The sequence below is a fragment of the Carassius carassius genome, chromosome 36 (assembly GCF_963082965.1).
Source record: "Carassius carassius chromosome 36, fCarCar2.1, whole genome shotgun sequence".
In the NCBI taxonomy this organism is placed as follows: domain Eukaryota; kingdom Metazoa; phylum Chordata; class Actinopteri; order Cypriniformes; family Cyprinidae; genus Carassius; species Carassius carassius.
Window position 1 is genome coordinate 28,382,698 of NC_081790.1, and position 18,872 is coordinate 28,401,569.

Genomic DNA, 18,872 nt, shown 5'->3' on the forward strand with positions numbered 1-18,872 from the left:
CCGCAGTGCTCACCGCCTCTCTGCACTAAGACCAGGTCAAACAGTCAGAGTGCACACTGAACGTGGCTTTGATCAAGTGGCAAGAGTGGAAGGCCCAGCTCAGCAGCCTAATAGCTATGTAATAGCATCACAAGGAAAGAAATATATCAGGAACAGGCGACATCTCCTCCGGGTTGATGAAAACCCAACGGCAAGCTCTGAGGAGGACGTGCCACTGAGGTCCACCTCACCAGTACCTGATAGAGAGACTGCCCAAAATGCCAAGCCGCCACCTACACCTCCTAGTATCACACCAGTGGTCAATACTGCTGACTCATCTGAGAGACAGTTGGTGGTGACTCGAGCGGGCAGAGTTAGCCAACCTAATCAGCGTTATCAGGACTATGTCAGTACGTGGCTAAAAAACTAAACTAAAATCAAGATATGGAAATGATAACCAGGTGTCCCTTCGTTAACTGAACTAACGTTGTTTGCCCATGCTTCACCATACTTTTTATGTTCTGTGTCACCTTTTGTTCCGTGGTGGGTGGCCTGATAATAAGATAATTTCAGTACGTGTTTTGGTTACAGTTTTGTTGTGTGGGCTATTAAGTTTATTTTCATCTCATCTGGATGAAAGGGGATGTAGAGTTGTGGCACTATCACTTAAATATCAGTGTTCATGTTAACATCACTATGGTGACCCCTGTTGGATGAAGCGGGTAACATAAATAAAGTCAGTCTAGTGTCTACACTCACACGAGTTACATGTGTATTACTTGACACTCTACATGACCGATTGGTTTTTTAGTTCAGGCCTGGGATCTAAGACTAACAAGACCATGCCCCCATTTTCCTAAACTATCTATCCATTACGCTCTACCGTGACCCGGACCTATAAGCGAGGTGCTGTGCCTTATCGAATTTCCTTCCAATTAGTGTAGAAACAAAGCAGAGGACTCCCTAATGGGCTTTGCTTCATGATATTGTTTAATTTGCGACAATAACAAACCTCTCATTGTGATTTCAAGGCCAAATGAATCCTGACTGTTCAGCCGCTGAATGCGGGAGATTTGATTGTGCATTGTGTCTGCCACTAAAGTGCAAGCTTTCTCCTGTGTTTCTGAGTGACCTTTTCGGCATGCTGCCAGCGGTACGTTATTTATTTATGATTTGTGTGGAAGCCAAAAGGCTGTCAGCCTGCCCTGTTATCGTTTGGTCACCCGCTCAAGTGGCTGGGTTATTGGGTAGACGCATGGCGTTCAGAAACTAGGGCTGTCTGATTAATGTCAGCCTTTGGAAGCAATACTCACAGACATGACAACAAAGAGGACTCTCTGGAAGGCAGGGAAAGTGAGATAAGGCGCTGCGATACGCAGACACACGCACATGAGAAGGTAACATGATTCCAGCTGCTGAAAGGAAAATCAAACATGCCACTGCGTGTTTTGTTAAGTTTAGTCCGAAGCCTGTGAATAATTAGTCCCTAAGGGGAAATCAGCACATCATTTGCATATTTCTGACACACTGGAGAAGTTGTCTGTCTGCACCGCAAATGATGGGAAACTTTTCTCCAACTGATTTTTGTTAAGCTTTTGATCTTCTACGCTCAGCCAGGTGTAAATCCATAAAAATGTAAGAGTTCCTTTGCAAATGTAGTTCAGATCTGAATCAACACGCTAAAACATTGCTTTAACATTGCTGTTTCTATAAACTATACATTAAAGTGATAAATGACTCTTAAATACATTTTTTTCAAGAACATTTTACCAATTCCGAACCACATCAATCTTAATTACTACTATTAACTTTGTACTGAATCATTTCAGTGATATATAATTCTCCATAAAGACTTAAAGTGAAAAACTCCTTATATTTAGGTGTGCAGAATTATTAGGCATTATTAAAATTATTAGAATTATTTTATTTTACAGATAAAATTAGCCAAAAAAGAGATTTAAATCAGAATGAAAGTCAAAAATTAATAAATGACCATGAGAAGGAGGCAAAACCAAATGCAATTTGAAAAGTTAAGCCATGACCATTGGACAGCAAAACGCTCACTGCGTCAGCACGGTCAGAAAAGAGAAAAAAACATGTTAACTGCTAATGAATGAAGAAATAAGGTGAAGAACTTTGCGTGTACTTTAGTATGACAGTCAGCACATCAAAATAAGAGTACTTCTTTAAAGCATTTACAGCAACACACACACAAATAACAAGATTGTAAAAACAATGATTTAAAATGTACTTTAAAGTAAAATCGTTCATTTGACCTGGTCATGAAAGTGAACTATTTAATAACACCCTAGTATTTGAATGTGTTAAGTTTGCTAGGTACAAAAGCTCTCAGACAATCATTTAATTCCAATACAATGGCCACGAAGACATGCAGAGGTTATTTGTGATTTGGCAAGGTCAAAGCACATGCTGCCATCAATACAGAAATCATTACCGCTGCACAGCACTACCAGAGACACATAAGTGACGTGTGGAGCGGCGCTGGCCTGTTGGAGACACACAACAGCCAATATAATACTGTACCTATATTCAGCCAGAATTCCCTAGTGTATCAACCCATGATCCCAAATTAGATCCCTAAAGTATGCTTTGGTTTTCCTTTAGCCCTCTCATGCACGCTGCCACTCACAGTTGGGCCACAGATTTTAAGACAAATTTAAAGACGATGATGGAACCACCCCAGACTGATGCACATACTCAATTCAAATAGCTGCTAGCCATTGTTTTTATTTGTGAAACAAAAGGTTTTAAAACAAATTTCAATTTCTTGAGGATAAAGCTACAGTTCCCATAACATGTGTGAACCAGAATGCACGAGGAGCATCATTATAAATATGCAAGTTTGGACTTACTTTGCTTGACTTTATTTTCAGCGTCTCCATATAGCTGCAAAAGAAAATGGGAAAATATTAAGACATAATCCATAAATATGGGAACAGCCCTGTCTGACTCCCAAACAAAGCTAACTATTTCACTGGTTGGTAGTAAAGCCTCCAGGTTTACATGTAGTACTCCAGAAAATTCTAAGTTAAAATATACAGCACAGACCACTTTACATGTGCATGTCTGATTATGACAAATAATCATACATGCACATTCCTTACGAAAAAGAAGTTTATTCAAGTGTGCTATTAGTATACTTCTTTTAAAGTAAAAATAGGAAAGTACACTTTCCGTCTACTTTTTATGTACTTCTCAGAAATATACTTAAACTGACATTTGAAAACTATACAGCAAACTGTTAAACTCTTTTTGTTTTACACCTCTGAGGAGAAAAAGACGGTTTCTCAGGTGTATTCGCATTAGCTCACAGACAGAAAACAATGCTTAATGTTAAAATAATAAAATGTAAGTATTGCACAGTCTATGATAGGCTGAGAGACTGACATGCGCTGGATACAGGCTAAAGGCTTTTTATAGCATACGCTCCACTGAACAAACAGCTGCACTTACAGACCTCTGTTTATTCTCATGCTGTCAGTCTGTTCTATACAGGCATGTTTGAAATAAGTCTTTCTCACAAAGCTTACTGTCTGTAAATGTAGAAGTTCATTTAGTGTAATTTAGTGTTGTGATTTTCCCTGCACCACCTGAATGTCGCAAACACAGTAATATTATTATTGGGCAATCTGTGAGGTCCCCAGCTACAAATTTTGATATATATATATATATATATATATATATATATATATATATATATATATATATATCAAAATTTGTAGCTTTGTAGCTATATATGTGTGTGTGTGTGTGTGTGTGTGTATGTTTTTTTTAAAGAAATACATAAATGAAGAAGAAAGCCCATATTTGTTGCATTATACAGTATGCCAGATTATTATTATTATTATTATTATTATTATTTATTTATTTATTTATTTATTTATTTATTTATTTATTTGTTCATCATTTTGGATTCTGGTTCTTAACAAACTTTTCTTTTTACATCTTCATTTTCGAGGCCTTATATAGTTCAGTTCCAGAGATATTAGGATCTCAACTTAGGTTCAAGAATAAATTGTTAAAGTTTATTCAGTGGTCAAAAACCAAATCTAGGTCACTTTGTATACAGCTGATACTTTTTTATTTTAAAGAGGAATGTCTGAAGGACTAGAAATAAAGTTGAAACTAGAAATGTATATAACAATTGCACAGGGAAAAAAAACTGTCCGAGAGCCTTATATATTCTTTTTACAAAGTTTGCATCCCTGTAACTCAAGAAGTAATTAAGATATTGCAATATAATTTCAGATTCTGAATATTAGCAACTTTTTTATTTGAGACCCCCTTTTTTAGGTCTTGTATGGTTTGGTTCCAGAGATATGGGGAATTCAATGTGGCTCCATGTGCAAATTGCTTAATTTGACAAATTTTCAGAGGTCAAAAATTAAATGAACCTATTATATATACTGTAGATATTTAGATTATTTTAATATAGATATTTTATCATATAATATTATTATTATTATTATGTTATTATTACTAGATATATTAAACTGTAACTTTGCAATACAAATCTTATTCAAAAAGATAAAATGAAATTCAAACAGATGTTTGACATTATTGACATCAAACTTGGCTCAACACATCTTGAAGCAACAAATTTGGAGATTTGGCAACTGGTAAGTGGTGTTTTTGTCTTTTTTAGAGCCTGACAATTTCTGCTGTCATCATGTGAAAAAGAGCAGCTCAGACATTGAAGACTGAAAATTATTATGTGGGTTTTCAGCAACATGAGGGGGAGTAAATGATGAAAAAATGCCTCCTTACATCTTAGCCTTGGGTAAAATAAAGGAATCCTCTGAAATGAGTTAAATACGACATAAGAGTGACATTTCTCTGTGAGTATGATGCTCAGCAACACAAAAAAAGCAGATGCTAGATAATGAATGTACTATAGATAAGCAATGAGAATACAATAGGTATTGTGAAAATATATTAGGATTACAGTATGCAATGAATCTGTGAGAGCAGGCAGGAAATATGAAACATGTTTGACCCTTTATGCACTTAAAACCAGAGCCCTATAATTTCAACAATGCAAAAATCATTGGGCTTTCTGCGATTCAATGCAGGAATATTAGACTTTAGACTGCAGAAAGACTACTACTAATACTACCAATAAATTAGAAAAACTTAAAAAAAAAACTAAAAAAAAAATTATTTTTAAGGTACTGTATAATCACACATTTTCTTACATGTTTTAATTTTAACATTAAACCTCAGTTGTGCAGCTCTAAAAAAAAAGTTTTAAGAGTTTAAGTTTATTTATTTAAGATAAATTAAATTTATGTTTTATGTCTTTATTTGATTACCAGAAAAAAAAGAATAAAAAAAATGCTTTTGATTCTTAAAATTTAATTAAACCATTAAAATGGATTTGGTAGAGATTTAAAAAAACAAAAACAATTTAAAGCCAATTTAAAAATAAATAAAGAAAACTAAATAGCTGAACTATACGTCACGGTTGGTAAACCGTGATCTCTGGGTTTTGCACTTTGTGGGTGAAGTCTGTGTGTTACGCGTCAGCACTGATTAGTTTGTGGGCGTCTCCGTTAATTGTCATCAGCAACAGCTGTCACTCATTACTCATCCCTATATATTGGCTTGTCTAGCGTCTTGTGTTCGTGAGAGCGTTGTTTCATGTTTGTAACCTATGCCTTGCTTTCTTGTGTGTTTCTGCGTTGGATGTCCGTGTCTCCCCGGAACCCTGTCCACTCTACGCAACCCACCACCAAGCAACACCACTTACCTTCGGCTCGCTTCCCCGCAGTTCCTGTGTCACCCTCTCCTGCTGCCAACTCACCTCCGCCTTCCGGATTTGTCATTCCTCACCACCATCTTGGACTGTGCATTCCTCCCAGCGTTATTTGTGTCTCAGTTTCGTATTGTCTCATTGTCTTCATTAAATCTCATTAATCTCGCACTTGCTTCCTGCCACTCCTTCACCCAGTCGTTACAGAACACTCTCACCAACCATGGAAGCAGCGAGCACCACTTCACTGTCTGAATTCATTCACCACAGCGTCAACCGCATGGATCAGCAGCAGGAGAGCATCGTGAACACCGGACGTGCGATCCAAGCGCTGGTGACACAGGTGTCCGAGCTCACCCAGCGGATTCATCAACTCACCTCTCCCACTGCACCCACCGCACCGCCTGCGCCGCCTGTCCCCCGGGAGACCTCCCAGGACCACTTCCGGCCAGAGCCACGACTTCCGGCGACAGAGAGTCACTCCGGTGAGCCAAACATTTGCTAGACTTTCCTTAACAAATGTTCCATGCATTTTGCATTGCAGCACCGCACCTTCGCAACAGAGGAGTCCAAGGTTGCGTTTGCTCTTACCCTACTCTCTGGCAGGGCCGCCTTATGGGGGACGACGGTGTGGGAGAATCAACATCCGTATTGCGCCTCGTTCCAATCCCTCTCCGAAGAGATGAAATGGGTCTCCGATCGAGCCGCGGCTGGCAGGGAGGCCGCTCAGCAGCTCTCGGACCTGAAACAAGGAAAATCATCAGTGGCGGACTATTCCATTCAGTTCCGCACCCTGGCTGCCGCGTGCAAGTGGAACGAGGCGGCGCAGTGGGATCGATTCCTGCATGGGCTGACCGACCGTGTTCAGAAGGAGATCTACCTCCTCGAGCTGCCCCCAACGCTCAACGGCCTAATCGACCTGGCCTTTCGGGTGGACGCTCGGATTAACCGCCTGGCTAGACAAGTCAGTCTTACACGCCATTACATCTCTCCAGAAAGGGGCCGCTCGAGTCGAGAGAACATGGTCAGTCCCGTCTACGATCACGAACCCATGCAGGTGGGTAGAGCTCGGCTTTCCCGGAGAGAGAGAGTTGCGGAGGTCTCAAGGACTGTGTTTATATTGCGGTGGCTCGGAGCATTCCATCCATTCCTGCCCGGTAAAAAGAGCCAGCCCGGTAGTAAGTTTGAGGCTACTATTGGGAGGGACCTCTGCCGGGAAGTCCCCAACTACATCATCGATTCTCCTTCCAGTGAAACTGCGGTGGGAGAACCACACTCACGACTGTCACGCCCTTCTGGACTCTGGGGCCGAAGGTAATTTCATTGACTCTCTACTTGCACGTCACTTGAAACTTCCTGTCCTTCCTGTGTCTCATCCCATCCATGTCACTGCACTCAATGGCCAGAAACTGCCACACGTCACCAACTACACTGAACCCATCACTCTGCTCACCTCAGGCAACCACAGTGAAACCATATCCTTTTACCTCATGGACTCCCCTGTAGCTCCCATTGTTTTAGGTCACCCCTGGTTAATCAAACATAATCCACGAGTGGATTGGGGTTCCAACACAGTCACCTTGTGGAGTGAAAGTTGTCATGAGTCTTGTCTGGTTTCTGCTTGTCCTGTTGTGCCTGTTTCTGTCTTTCAGAAAGAGACCATGGTGTTATCAAACGTGCCCGCAGAGTACTTGGACCTGAAGGAGGTGTTCAGTAAGTCCCGTGCTGCTTCTCTTCCTCCGCATCGTCCCTACGACTGTGCTATAGATTTAGTGCCAGGTAAGTCTCCGCCTAAAGGAAAGCTTTACTCTCTTTCTATTCTGGAGAGGGAGGCCATGGAGAAATACATTTCTGATTCCTTGGCATCGAGGTTCATCCGCCCTTCCTCTTCTCCAGCGGGGGTGGGATTCTTTTTTGTGGGTAAGAAGGATGGTTCTCTGCGACCTTGTATTGACTACCAAAAGCTGAACAACATCACGATAAAGAACACCTATCCGTTACCGTTGATGTCTTCAGCTTTCGAGAGGTTACAGGGAGCATCCGTATTCACAAAATTGGATTTTACGTAACGCTTATCATTTGGTCCGCATCAGGAAGGGGGATGAATGGAAAACCGCCTTTAACACCCCTAGAGGGCACTTTGAATATTTGGTGATGCCGTTCAGGTCACTTAATAATAATAATTAATAATAATTCATTACATTTATATAGCGCTTTTCTAGGCACTCAAAGCGCTTTACATAGACAGGGGGTATCTCCTCATCCACCACTAGTGTGCAGCATCCACCTGGATGATGCGACGGCAGCCATAGTGTGCCAGAACGCCCACCACACACCAGCTTACTTGTGGAGAGGAGAAAGAGTGATGAAGCCAATCAGCAGATATAGGGATTGTTAGGAGGCCATGAGGATCGGAGGCCAATGGGCAAATTTAGCCAGGATGCCGAGGTCACACCTCTACTCTTTTCGAAAGACATCCTGGGATTTTTACTGACCACAGAGAGTCAGGACCTCGGTTTAACGTCTCATCCGAAGGACGGTGCTTGTTGACAGTATAGTGTCCCCATCACTACACTGGGGCACTAGGACCCACACAGACCCCAGGGTGAGCACCCCCTGCTGGCCTCACTAGCACCTCTTCCAGCAGCAACCTAGTTTTCTCAGGAGGTCTCCCATCCAGGTACTGACCAGGCTCAGCCCTGCTTAGCTTCAGTGGGAAACCGGTCTTGGGCTCCAGGGTGATATGGCTGCCAGCACTTCAGACGAGTGCTCCAGAGATTACTCAAGAATGGGCTTTTTGTCAAGGCGGGAAATGCGTATTCCATGCACAGTCTGTTCCCTTCCTAGGGTATAACGTCTCATCCGAGGGAATACGTATGGATCCTGACAAAGTTAAGGCTGTGATAGATTGGCCATCCTCAGATTCCCATAAGGCCCTACAGCGGTTTCTGGTGTTCGCCAATTTCTATCGATGTTTAATTCGTAATTTCAGCAAACTAGTCTCACCTCTGACGGCCTTGACCTCCCCCAGTACTCCGTTCAGTTGGTCGGATGCAGCCGAAACTGCATTTACCAACCTCAAGAGCCGCTTCGTTTCGGCTCCCATCCTTGTAGCCCCTGATCCAACATGGCAGTTCGTGGTGGAGGTTGACGCATCAGAGGTGGGGGTAGGAGCAGTTCTTTCCCAACGTGCTGCCTCGGATGATAAGATGCATCCCTGCGCGTTTTTCTCTCATCGGTTATCTCCTGCTGAACGTAATTATGACATTGGTAACAGAGAATTGTTGGCCGTCAAATTAGCTTTAGAGGAGTGGCGTCACTGGTTGGAAGGTTCAGGGGTACCTTTCATTGTTTGGACCGATCACAAGAATTTAGAGTACATTAGAACTTCCAAAAGACTCAATTCCAGGCAGGCTCGGTGGGCACTTTTTTTCAGTCGTTTTGATTTTACTCTGTCATACCGCCCGGGTTCCAAAAATGTCAAACCCTGTGACTCCCTAGTGTATTTTACCTGAGAAATTAGTCGTCTCAGCACTCGTATGGGAGGTCGAATCGAGGGTCAAGACGGCCTTAGAAGGGGTAACGCCTCCACCTGGTTGTCCACCGAATCATTTATTTGTGCCGGAAGAGTTATGGTACGAAGTTATTCAGTGGGGTCACTGCTCTAACGTTGCTTGTCATCCAGGGATAAGCCGAACCAAGGGGTTAGTTAAACAACGATTCTGGTGACGTCCACGATTTTGTTTTGGCTTGCTCAGTTTGCGCCAGTGGTAAGTCATCTAAGCGGCCTCCTGATGGGCTTATTCAACCGCTGTCTGTCCCTTCGAGACCCTGGTCACATATCGCACTAGATTTTGTTACCACCCTCCCGCCCTCTAATGGCATGACGGTCGTTTTGACCGTAGTGGACTGGTTCTCGAAGGCGGCACATTTCGTTCTTTTGCCCAAATTACCGACAGCCAAGGAGACAGCGGTCACTGTCCTAGATCACGTCTTTCGGTTACATGACCTCCCGGTAGACGTGGTTTTTGAAAGGGGATCCCAATTCATATCCAAATTTTGGAAAGAATTTTGTAAGTTGCTAGGAGCAACGGTTAGCCTGTCTTCGGGTTATCATCCACAGAGTAACGGGCAGTCTGAGCGAGCCAACCAAGATTTAGAGAGAACGTTGCGATGTTTGGTCTCCAAGAATCCTTCTTCCTGGAGCCAACAACTCTCTATGGTGGAGTATGCTCACAAATCGTTACCAGTGTCAGCCACGGGCCTCTCTCCGTTTCAGTGCAGCTTAGGTTACCAGACACCAGCTTTTCCTAGTCTGGAAATCTGAAGTCGCGGTCCCCTCCGCTCACGCATTTGTCCAGAGGTGCCACCACACCTGGACCAGAGCCCGCGAGACTCTGCTCCGGATGAGGGAGCGCACTAAGGCCAAGGCCGATTGCCACCGGTCAAAGCCTCCCGTTTATGTCGTGGGTCAAAAGGTGTGGCTTTCTACGAACAATATTCCTCTCCGTTCCGTTTCTAACAAATTTGCTCCCAAAATCATTGGCTCATTTACTATCACCAAGATCATTAGTCCGGTGACAGTCCGTCTCAAACTACCTCCAGCGTACAGGAGGATACATCCCACCTTTCATGTGTCCAAAATTAAACCCGTGTTTTATTCACGTATTAATCCGCCTACCCCGGTTCCCTCGCTGCTGCGTCTCGTAGATGGGGAACCGACCTATTCGGTTAATCGTATTCTGGACTCGAGGCAGAGGGGACGAGGATTCCAGTACTTGGTGGACTGGGAAGGTTACGGTCCGGAGGAGAGGAGTTGGGTACCTGCTAGGGACATACTGGATCACTCCCTTATTGATGATTACAATCAGCAGGTAGGCCATTCTGGGAACTCCAGGAGGCATTCTTAGAGGGGGGTGTACTGTCACGGTTGGTAAATCGTGATCCCTGGGTTTTGCACTTTGTGGGTGAAGTCTGTGTGTTACGCGTCAGCACTGATTAGTTTGTGGGCGTCTCCGTTAATTGTCATCAGCAACAGCTGTCACTCATTACTCATCCCTATATATTGGCTTGTCTAGCGTCTTGTGTTCGTGAGAGCGTTGTTTCATGTTTGTAACCTATGCCTTGCTTTCTTGTGTGTTTCTGCGATGGATATCCGTGTCTCCCCGGAACCCCGTCCACTCTACGCAACCCACCACCAAGCAAAACCACTTACCTTCGGCTCGCTTCCCCGCAGTTCCTGTGTCACCCTCTCCTGCTGCCAACTCACCTCAGCCTTCCGGATTCGTCATTTCTCACCACCATCTTGGACTGTGCATTCCTCCCAGCGTTATTTGTGTCTCAGTTTCGTATTGTCTCATTGTCTTCATTAAATCTCAATCTCGCACTTGATTGCTGCCACTCCTTCACCCAGTCGTTACACTATAACAGATATCGATCCTGAATTGCTGTCCTGTTGTTTAGCTATGCCTCCTGTCTTTGTCTCACAGCACTAAGAAGTCATTAGCAATAAAAGTCCCAGCAGGCCTCACGATGAGCTTGACACCCAGTGTTCAGTGTGTGCTTGAAGACAATGATATACTCCTTAAGATCTCATCTGGGAAAAACAATTCCTACCACTACATCTACATTAGACATGACATTTGCAGACTGAAGAGGCTCATTAAGAGCTTTATTAGCCCTTCAAAGATGCTGAAAATTGTTGTCCAGCATCAACTCTCCAGCATCATTTAATGAAATATCAGTGCTGTTTGTCCTGGAAGCATGTCTAGTTTTGGTTAGTGATTAATGGACCACTTTCACAACTACTTCCACATTCAACTGAATACGGTTCAGGCATTTAGGACCATTCAGACAGTTACAAGGAAGAGCCATTCCTATATCCATTGATTAAAACAATTAATCGTGTTCTCTGCATTAACATGAATAATACTGAACCTGTTAACATTTTCCTATAAACATGTTTTCATTTCCATATGTGCATTCTAGATAATAAATACAAATATTCAAATATTATATATATAGTGTTCCTGTAGCTCAATTGGTAGATCATTGCGATATCAAGCGTAAGGTTGGGGGTTCGATTCCCCGGAAACACATGATAGGTAAAAACTGATAGACTGAATGCACTGTAAGTTGCTTTGGATAAAAGCGTCTGCTAAATGGATAAATTTATTTATTTTATTTTATTTAAATATTTCCCTATTAAACTGCAGCTGTCTTCTCATTTACAATGTTTGTTTAATGAATGGTTATTTTTGTAACATTTTTAATGTTTATTTTGTGTTTTTAACTTCTATATATTAAATCATTTTCTGTTATATATTTTATATAATCCTACTGATCAAAGTACCTGGGGAGGAGGGCTTGTTTATGTATGTATGTATTTATTTATGTTTGTTTTATTTGTTTTTGTTTTTTTCCAGTCCATATCAGCAAAAATTGCTATGTTCAGGACAACGTTAAAATATTATTTCAATAAGTCATTTACAATATTGGAGGAGGCTTGTCATTCTCTAGCAAAACATTAAATGTATATCAACATGTATACTGCAATTCAGCCAAAAAGCACAGATACATTTTTTCGGCCATTTAACCCAACCCTAAATGAGGCCTATGTTCTCTACTACAAATATTTGTAATTTTATTTCCCACACTTCTATTTCAATTACAAGATATTTACATGTTGCAATAAAAAGGGAATATTGTATATGAATTATAAAATGAATTTAATACATTTTATTTAAATTAAGAAATTATACAAAAGTATTTAATAAATTATTTAATATTCTTTTCTCATAGAGCTACACTTTTAGTTGTGATTCTGCTGGAGCTGGTCTAAAACTTGGATGTGGTTAGCTTGGTTAAGTCTAAACATACTCTGAAACTCAAACGATTTAGCTCTGAGTCCCAGAACATGAACAAACAAAAGACTACTACCTGAAATCCCTTCTGAAGCTCCTTTGCTGTAGCTCCAGATCCAGCACTGGCTCGGACTCCATAAGCCAGCCATAGGGAAGATCCGAGCAGGACGGACAAAGCCCAAGCTCCCAAGAACCCCATCAGCGTCAGCCTGTCAAGAGAAGAACGTGTACATGATGAGGTGAGCATGTGCTGAAAATCTCCTCACCCTCAGAACATCTGAGATGTAGATGAGTGTTACAAAAGTAGATGAGACAATCACAAAAGTAAGTTATTTGCATGTGCTTTAAAACTTTTCTGATTAAACATTTAATTCGCGTTCTGTTCTTATATGCTCTTTTTCTGAGTGTGTACACATGAAGTGAGCGCAACACCGCACACTAAAACAGCGCCTGATTCGTGTCTTACTGATTAAGCGTCTAATCCTGTCGAGAACACACAACGTTTAACATAGACTGTAAACACAGTTGTTTATGTCTAGAATGAAAGTAAACAGTTGAGAGAGAAATGGATACTTGATAATAGATAATAGAGATAATAGAAATAATACTTACAAACATAATCATGCATATAAATTAATATATAACTATAATCCTAAGAGGATGTGTTATTTTCAGTACAGAACAAATTAATATGAGAAAATCAGAAAATAAATGTGTAGTTGATATGAAATGCTTTTGGGATGTTGGAATGGTCTGACTTTTAAACAGCATTTTGCTCAGTTATAAGTATTATGCATGTGTTTTAATGAATGAAACTACATGGAATGTTTATATTTAAGAGAAACTGTTAAGATACAGTATAGGCTACACTTTTCTTTCCTATATATAGACAGCATTCAGCTGCATTTGAAAGCATGCAGACATTGCTGTGGCTTTATCATGAAAACGATAAGGTGATGAAGCGTCATTTCCCACTCTAATGCAGAGATATAAGAGTCTTCTGACAGCAGCAGCTGATGCAGGTGATTTGTGTTCGCTCCTTCTATTCTACCCGTCAAAGATCTTCATCTTGAACTGAAGTGAAACATAAACTGGCAGGTTCAGTCAGAGCTGCTTTATAGTTTTTGACTGGAACAAAACCTTGGATAATCAATTGGTTACCAGTTTGTGCAAAAACAATTACTAAAAAATAGATATGTGTTACCAAGATTTAGTTTTGGCCATTGCTTTACTAAGATGATTTATAGTTTAGTCAAGTCAAGTCACCTTTATTTTCATAACGCAGATGCAATCCAGCTTGTTTAAAAGCAGCTTCAGTGATAAACAAGAAAATAGAATAATTAATTATGAAAAAATAACTATGGTGAGATTAATATTTTGCTGTAAAGCAGTTCTAAAAGACTAAAAACAGTGTCATTATTCAGATCAATCAATTCAATGTTGGTTCAGTTCAGTCAGAGCTGCATGATGAACAATATTTTAATTGCAATCATGAGTTTTGCTTCTCTAGATTTATTAAGAATAATCATATGCAATATTTGCCAGCTGGTTATTTATCCTGAAACAAGCTTGTTTTATTAATCGATACCTTTTCTGTCCAAAGTGTTTCTTTATCTTCCCAATCTGGCAAGCATGTGCACACACTCTCTCTGCATTACAGAAAAAATGCTGATGAGCTGAAAACAACAGCAAACATGTAAGCTGGAATTCAGCGATCTCTTTTGAGATATTCAGCTTCACACTGTGTGCTGCAAATAAATCTGAAAGTGAACCGTGCAAGTTGACTTTCTCTTGATGTGAAAGTGCAATAATTATGATGAAAGGTTGGCCAAAAAATTAAATGGGTAATCATGATTAACAATTGTGATTGTATTTTTTGAGCAAAAATAATGATGACACACACAATGACCCTGTATGAAATGTGCATTGTGGTCAAATGTCTTTCTGACAGCTAGTTTTGATGATGTAAGCTCAGCCAACATAAGAAACAGCTGTTGAAATTGTCTTTATTAAATCTAATCTAATTAATTAATTTAATCCACAAGCAATGGTCCTGCCAATGACATGCATGCACTACATTTAAGATGCACCTCATGTTTTTGTATATATATAATTTTGTCAATTTTTGTCAAAATATCTAAGTAATATATATATATATATATATATATATATATATATATATATATATATATATATATATATATATATATATATACTTCTAACTGCTTTCACAATATCTATAATACCCCTGTTTAGTCGCAGTTTAGGTCCAATTCTCATTATTAACTAACTATTAACTATTGAGTTTTGCCTCAAACTCCTAATTTACTTATTATTAGTAAGTAAGGTAGTTGTTAAGATTAGGTATGAGGTGAATTAAGGGATCTAAAATATGCTCATGCAGATTAAGACATTAATATGTGCTACATAAGTATAATAAAAAGCCAATATGCTAGTATTATGCATGCTAGTTAATAGTAATAACTGAGCTCTTTTTAAAACTTGGTTACCAATCATTTGCATTCAAGTACTACCTTAGATGTGTGACGAAACATTGAATACTACAGCAAAAAAAAAAAATCACTTTAAAGTTTCTCTTTCTCATCTTAATGAGTTAGTCACACCACACACCGAAGCAGGGAACAGTGCTGCACCTTTCTGATTCATCAGCAAACACGTTCAGACTTCTGCAATTCTGTAGACATTCCTCACAGGTTTTCACGCCGTGTGTATGTGTAAGTGTATTTCATCACAGAAGCTTTAAGCTATAAAGATGGAATGTTCAATCTGAACAGTAAATATATTTAATCTATGTGAACAAATGTAATAACATCCACCAAGAAATTCAATATTCTATGAACTGATCCATAAGCCGTTGGTTTTCTTTACATATGAATACTGATGAAATCACATCAGTTAATCTGAAGATTGGCTAATCTGTGCCAGTTTACAGAGGCTTTACAGAAAAGGTAAACACATATTGTGAACGAAAAAAAAAAAAAAAAACTCCACAATATTTGTGTAAAGAAGACCACGGATCCAAACAAGCATCTTCAAATATTGCAGAAGGAATGTGACTAGCATTACAAAGGTTACAAATAACTCGTGACATTTTCAAGAGCTTTGTTGGATTGCAGATTACATGTTGAACCGCAGCTGAGCAATTCTCAATACAGATTGAAACAGGACTGGGAATAACAATCAGGCACTTGGTATGACTGCATGAAGAAATCACAATGATGCTATATTCTGCTGCTTGATATTATTCACCTACATGCACTAGATCACATCTGATCTCCCGCTGAAGCATCATCATTGCATCTGAATCAGACAGAAATATCACACCATCCCTGTGCCTCTATTATCAGTTCATATGAGTGCAATCCACTCGGATGCTCCACAGCAGCGAGTCGCAGGTCTGTTCTGAAGGGGGTTTTGACAGCAGGGAACACAATGCCAAACTATTGCTACAGGCTTATCACAATAATTAAAGATGGGAATAATAAAATCAAATCAAATAAGATGTTTGCATCCAATTAATCTCTACAGCATATTTGGGCAAGCAAATATTTGTGTGATATTTATTTGTATGATATTTATTTGTATGATAAATATTGTATGACACCCTTATCCTCCAAAGCCATGAACAAAAACTCACAAAGTAAAAGAAAATACAACCCAGGTCAAATTTTTGCTCTTGTTCATGTACGTACAAAATTTTCAGGTCATGTTTATGATAATATCATATGTAATATAATATCATATTATACCATGTTGTAACATGAACAATTTTGGTTAGTTCATTGTAAAGTCTGAGTCCTGAAGCTGAAGCGAAGGTCCCAACACAACACAGTTTCAGAAGCAATGCATACTATGGGTAATAATAGCATTGCATTTAGTATAACAATAAAATAAATATCACAATAAAATCATGAGACATTTCATTGCTCCTATGCCAAACTTATAGTGTCTTTCTTCCACTATACACTTGCCGTAAAAATGTTTTTCTCTTATATTTAAGAAAAAAAAAACTGCCAGCTGTGTCGGAACATTACATTACAAAGTACAAAATACAAAATACAATGATGATTTTACACACATTTTACTGCCTGAAAGAATGTAACGTTAATATACCAACCTATGTGAGCTGTTAAAAATCTGTTATAATAACAGATACACAATACAGCGGAAGGCAACATGATGACTTCAGTTTCACCAAATGTGACCTCTCCAGTTACCATCTGTGACTAATAATAACATAAAGACAGATGAAAGTTCACCCACACATCATGCTAGCTCAAATAACGATGCATGTTATAAACATGTAATAAGTTAACATAAATAACACAGTGCAAACGTGATGGTTTCTATGCAAGGAATTCTGGGAATGAACTAGAAGGAGATTCATATATTTTACCTACTGTACAACAAATCTTCAACAATATTCTACATTGATGAAAGATGTTACTGTTCAACCAATTAAAGTTTTTACAGTATACTTTTACATGATCTTCTGTTACAATATCGTTTCAAAGTGTGCATCACCTTTTCAGTCATAGTTATGTGATTGCACACGTATTGGCTATATGTACAACATGTACAAACGAGCTGTATTAAAACTGGTCGGATCAAATGTGTGGTGTACCTCTGGTGTTCTGACCCTGGAATCTAGCCGCTGTGTGGGAGTTCGGGTCAGATGCACTGACCACCTCTGTACCGTAAACCCAGCGCTCGTGCAGCTGTCTAACCAGACCTCATGCTTGGGCATCAGAGTCGGTGCGAACGATGCCCACAGCCGCCCAGATGTGCTCTCTAGGTAGGCGGTGACACAAACGCTGACTGCACAAACCAAGAGTCCAGTTAAAACTCCCGTTGAGGTACTCGATACAAACAAACGGCGTAAAGCATGTGAATCCCGTGCAGACGCAGAGCGCGATGGAGACTCACCGCGACGCAGCGCAGAATAAAGTGATTGTAGCTCGTTACCTGTCGTGTTCCTGCGCGGAGACAGAAATGCTGCGTGAAATGCGCGTTATAGGTGTCCAGAGACTCACAGACCCTCACAGTCCAAGCGAACGGAAGAACACACCCGCTCTCACTCCATCCTTCAACTGAGAGTGACCCGCAATTCCAGCTCACCCTGTTTCAACTGCTCTGTCTCTCTCAAACACACACACACACACACTGCCTGCGACGTCACACAGCTTATATATATATATAGCACACACACCGCTGTTGAGAAGATCCCTGTGTCTGCTGCACTGCTGTCACACTCCTGCGTGTTCGTGTAGTTGTGCGTGTGTGTGTGTGTGTGTGTGTGTGTGTGTGTGTGTGTGTGTGTGTGAAAAGAAATAACTGACAAGAAACATGCTAGCTTACTATAGTCATCACATTAAAGTCATATTTGTAACAATACTGTATACACAGTAAAATAATAATAATAATAATAATAATAACATTAATAATAATAATAATAATAATAATAATAATAATGAATACAAAAAAGCAGTGTTGTGGACCTGAATGTTGCTTTAAATGTAAATGCATTGTATAATGCACATTTTATGATTTTTTTTTTTTTTAGTTTCCAAAAAATTTGGCCCAACAGAAACTGTACTTTCTGTAATATGTATAAAAATATTGTATATAAATTCCAAATGACAACTATAAACTTATGAAAAATTTTCAAGTTCAGATACATTATACACTTTATGAAGCCTTTTAATGGTAATATTTAAAAGTGAAAACAGTCATCATGAAATACACAAATAAAAAATATTTAAAGAACAAAAAAATTATTGAAAAAAAGTGTAAACAATTTTGGTAATATTTTACAATAAGGTCCTATTAGTTAGCATACTGTAAGTTAATGCATTAACTAACATTAACTAACAAAGAGCAATACATTTGTTGCAGTATGTATTAATCTTTGCTATAATGTTAGGTAAAAATTATTTTTATTTTATTATTTTTTATTATTTTTTTTGCTCTGGGAATATAGTTCAACCTTCAAAATTCACTTCAAAGTCATTATAAAATGATTTTTTAGTTCAGTGTGGTTTCCCAACAGTTATAATAATATGATAAACTTTAGGTTGAAAGGACAGAATTCCCCAAAATTATATTAAATTAAGAGGCTTTTAAGAAAATGGTGTTTGAAATTAACCACTGCTAGAAAAAGAAAAGAAAAAGAAAAAGCTTTTGTATTATTAGACTTTTGACTTAAAACTGAATGGTAACTGAGATATATATAGCCC

The 18,872-nt window shown here is 39.5% G+C and overlaps 1 protein-coding gene across 1 annotated transcript in view; it reads right to left on the minus strand.

Moving 5' to 3' along the window:
• The window catches only part of fstl4 (follistatin-like 4), a 207,519-nt gene extending 189,776 nt beyond the window's left edge, over positions 1 to 17,743 (minus strand). Inside the window, exons 1-3 of the mRNA XM_059526879.1 lie at positions 17,602 to 17,743; positions 12,692 to 12,824; positions 2,853 to 2,886 (exon numbers count right to left, since the gene is read on the minus strand). Coding sequence (XP_059382862.1) covers positions 2,853 to 2,886; positions 12,692 to 12,814 — 157 coding nt within the window. The 5' untranslated portion in view covers positions 12,815 to 12,824; positions 17,602 to 17,743. The remainder of the gene's footprint in view (positions 1 to 2,852; positions 2,887 to 12,691; positions 12,825 to 17,601) is intronic.
• Positions 17,744 to 18,872: the final 1,129 nt, after the last annotated feature.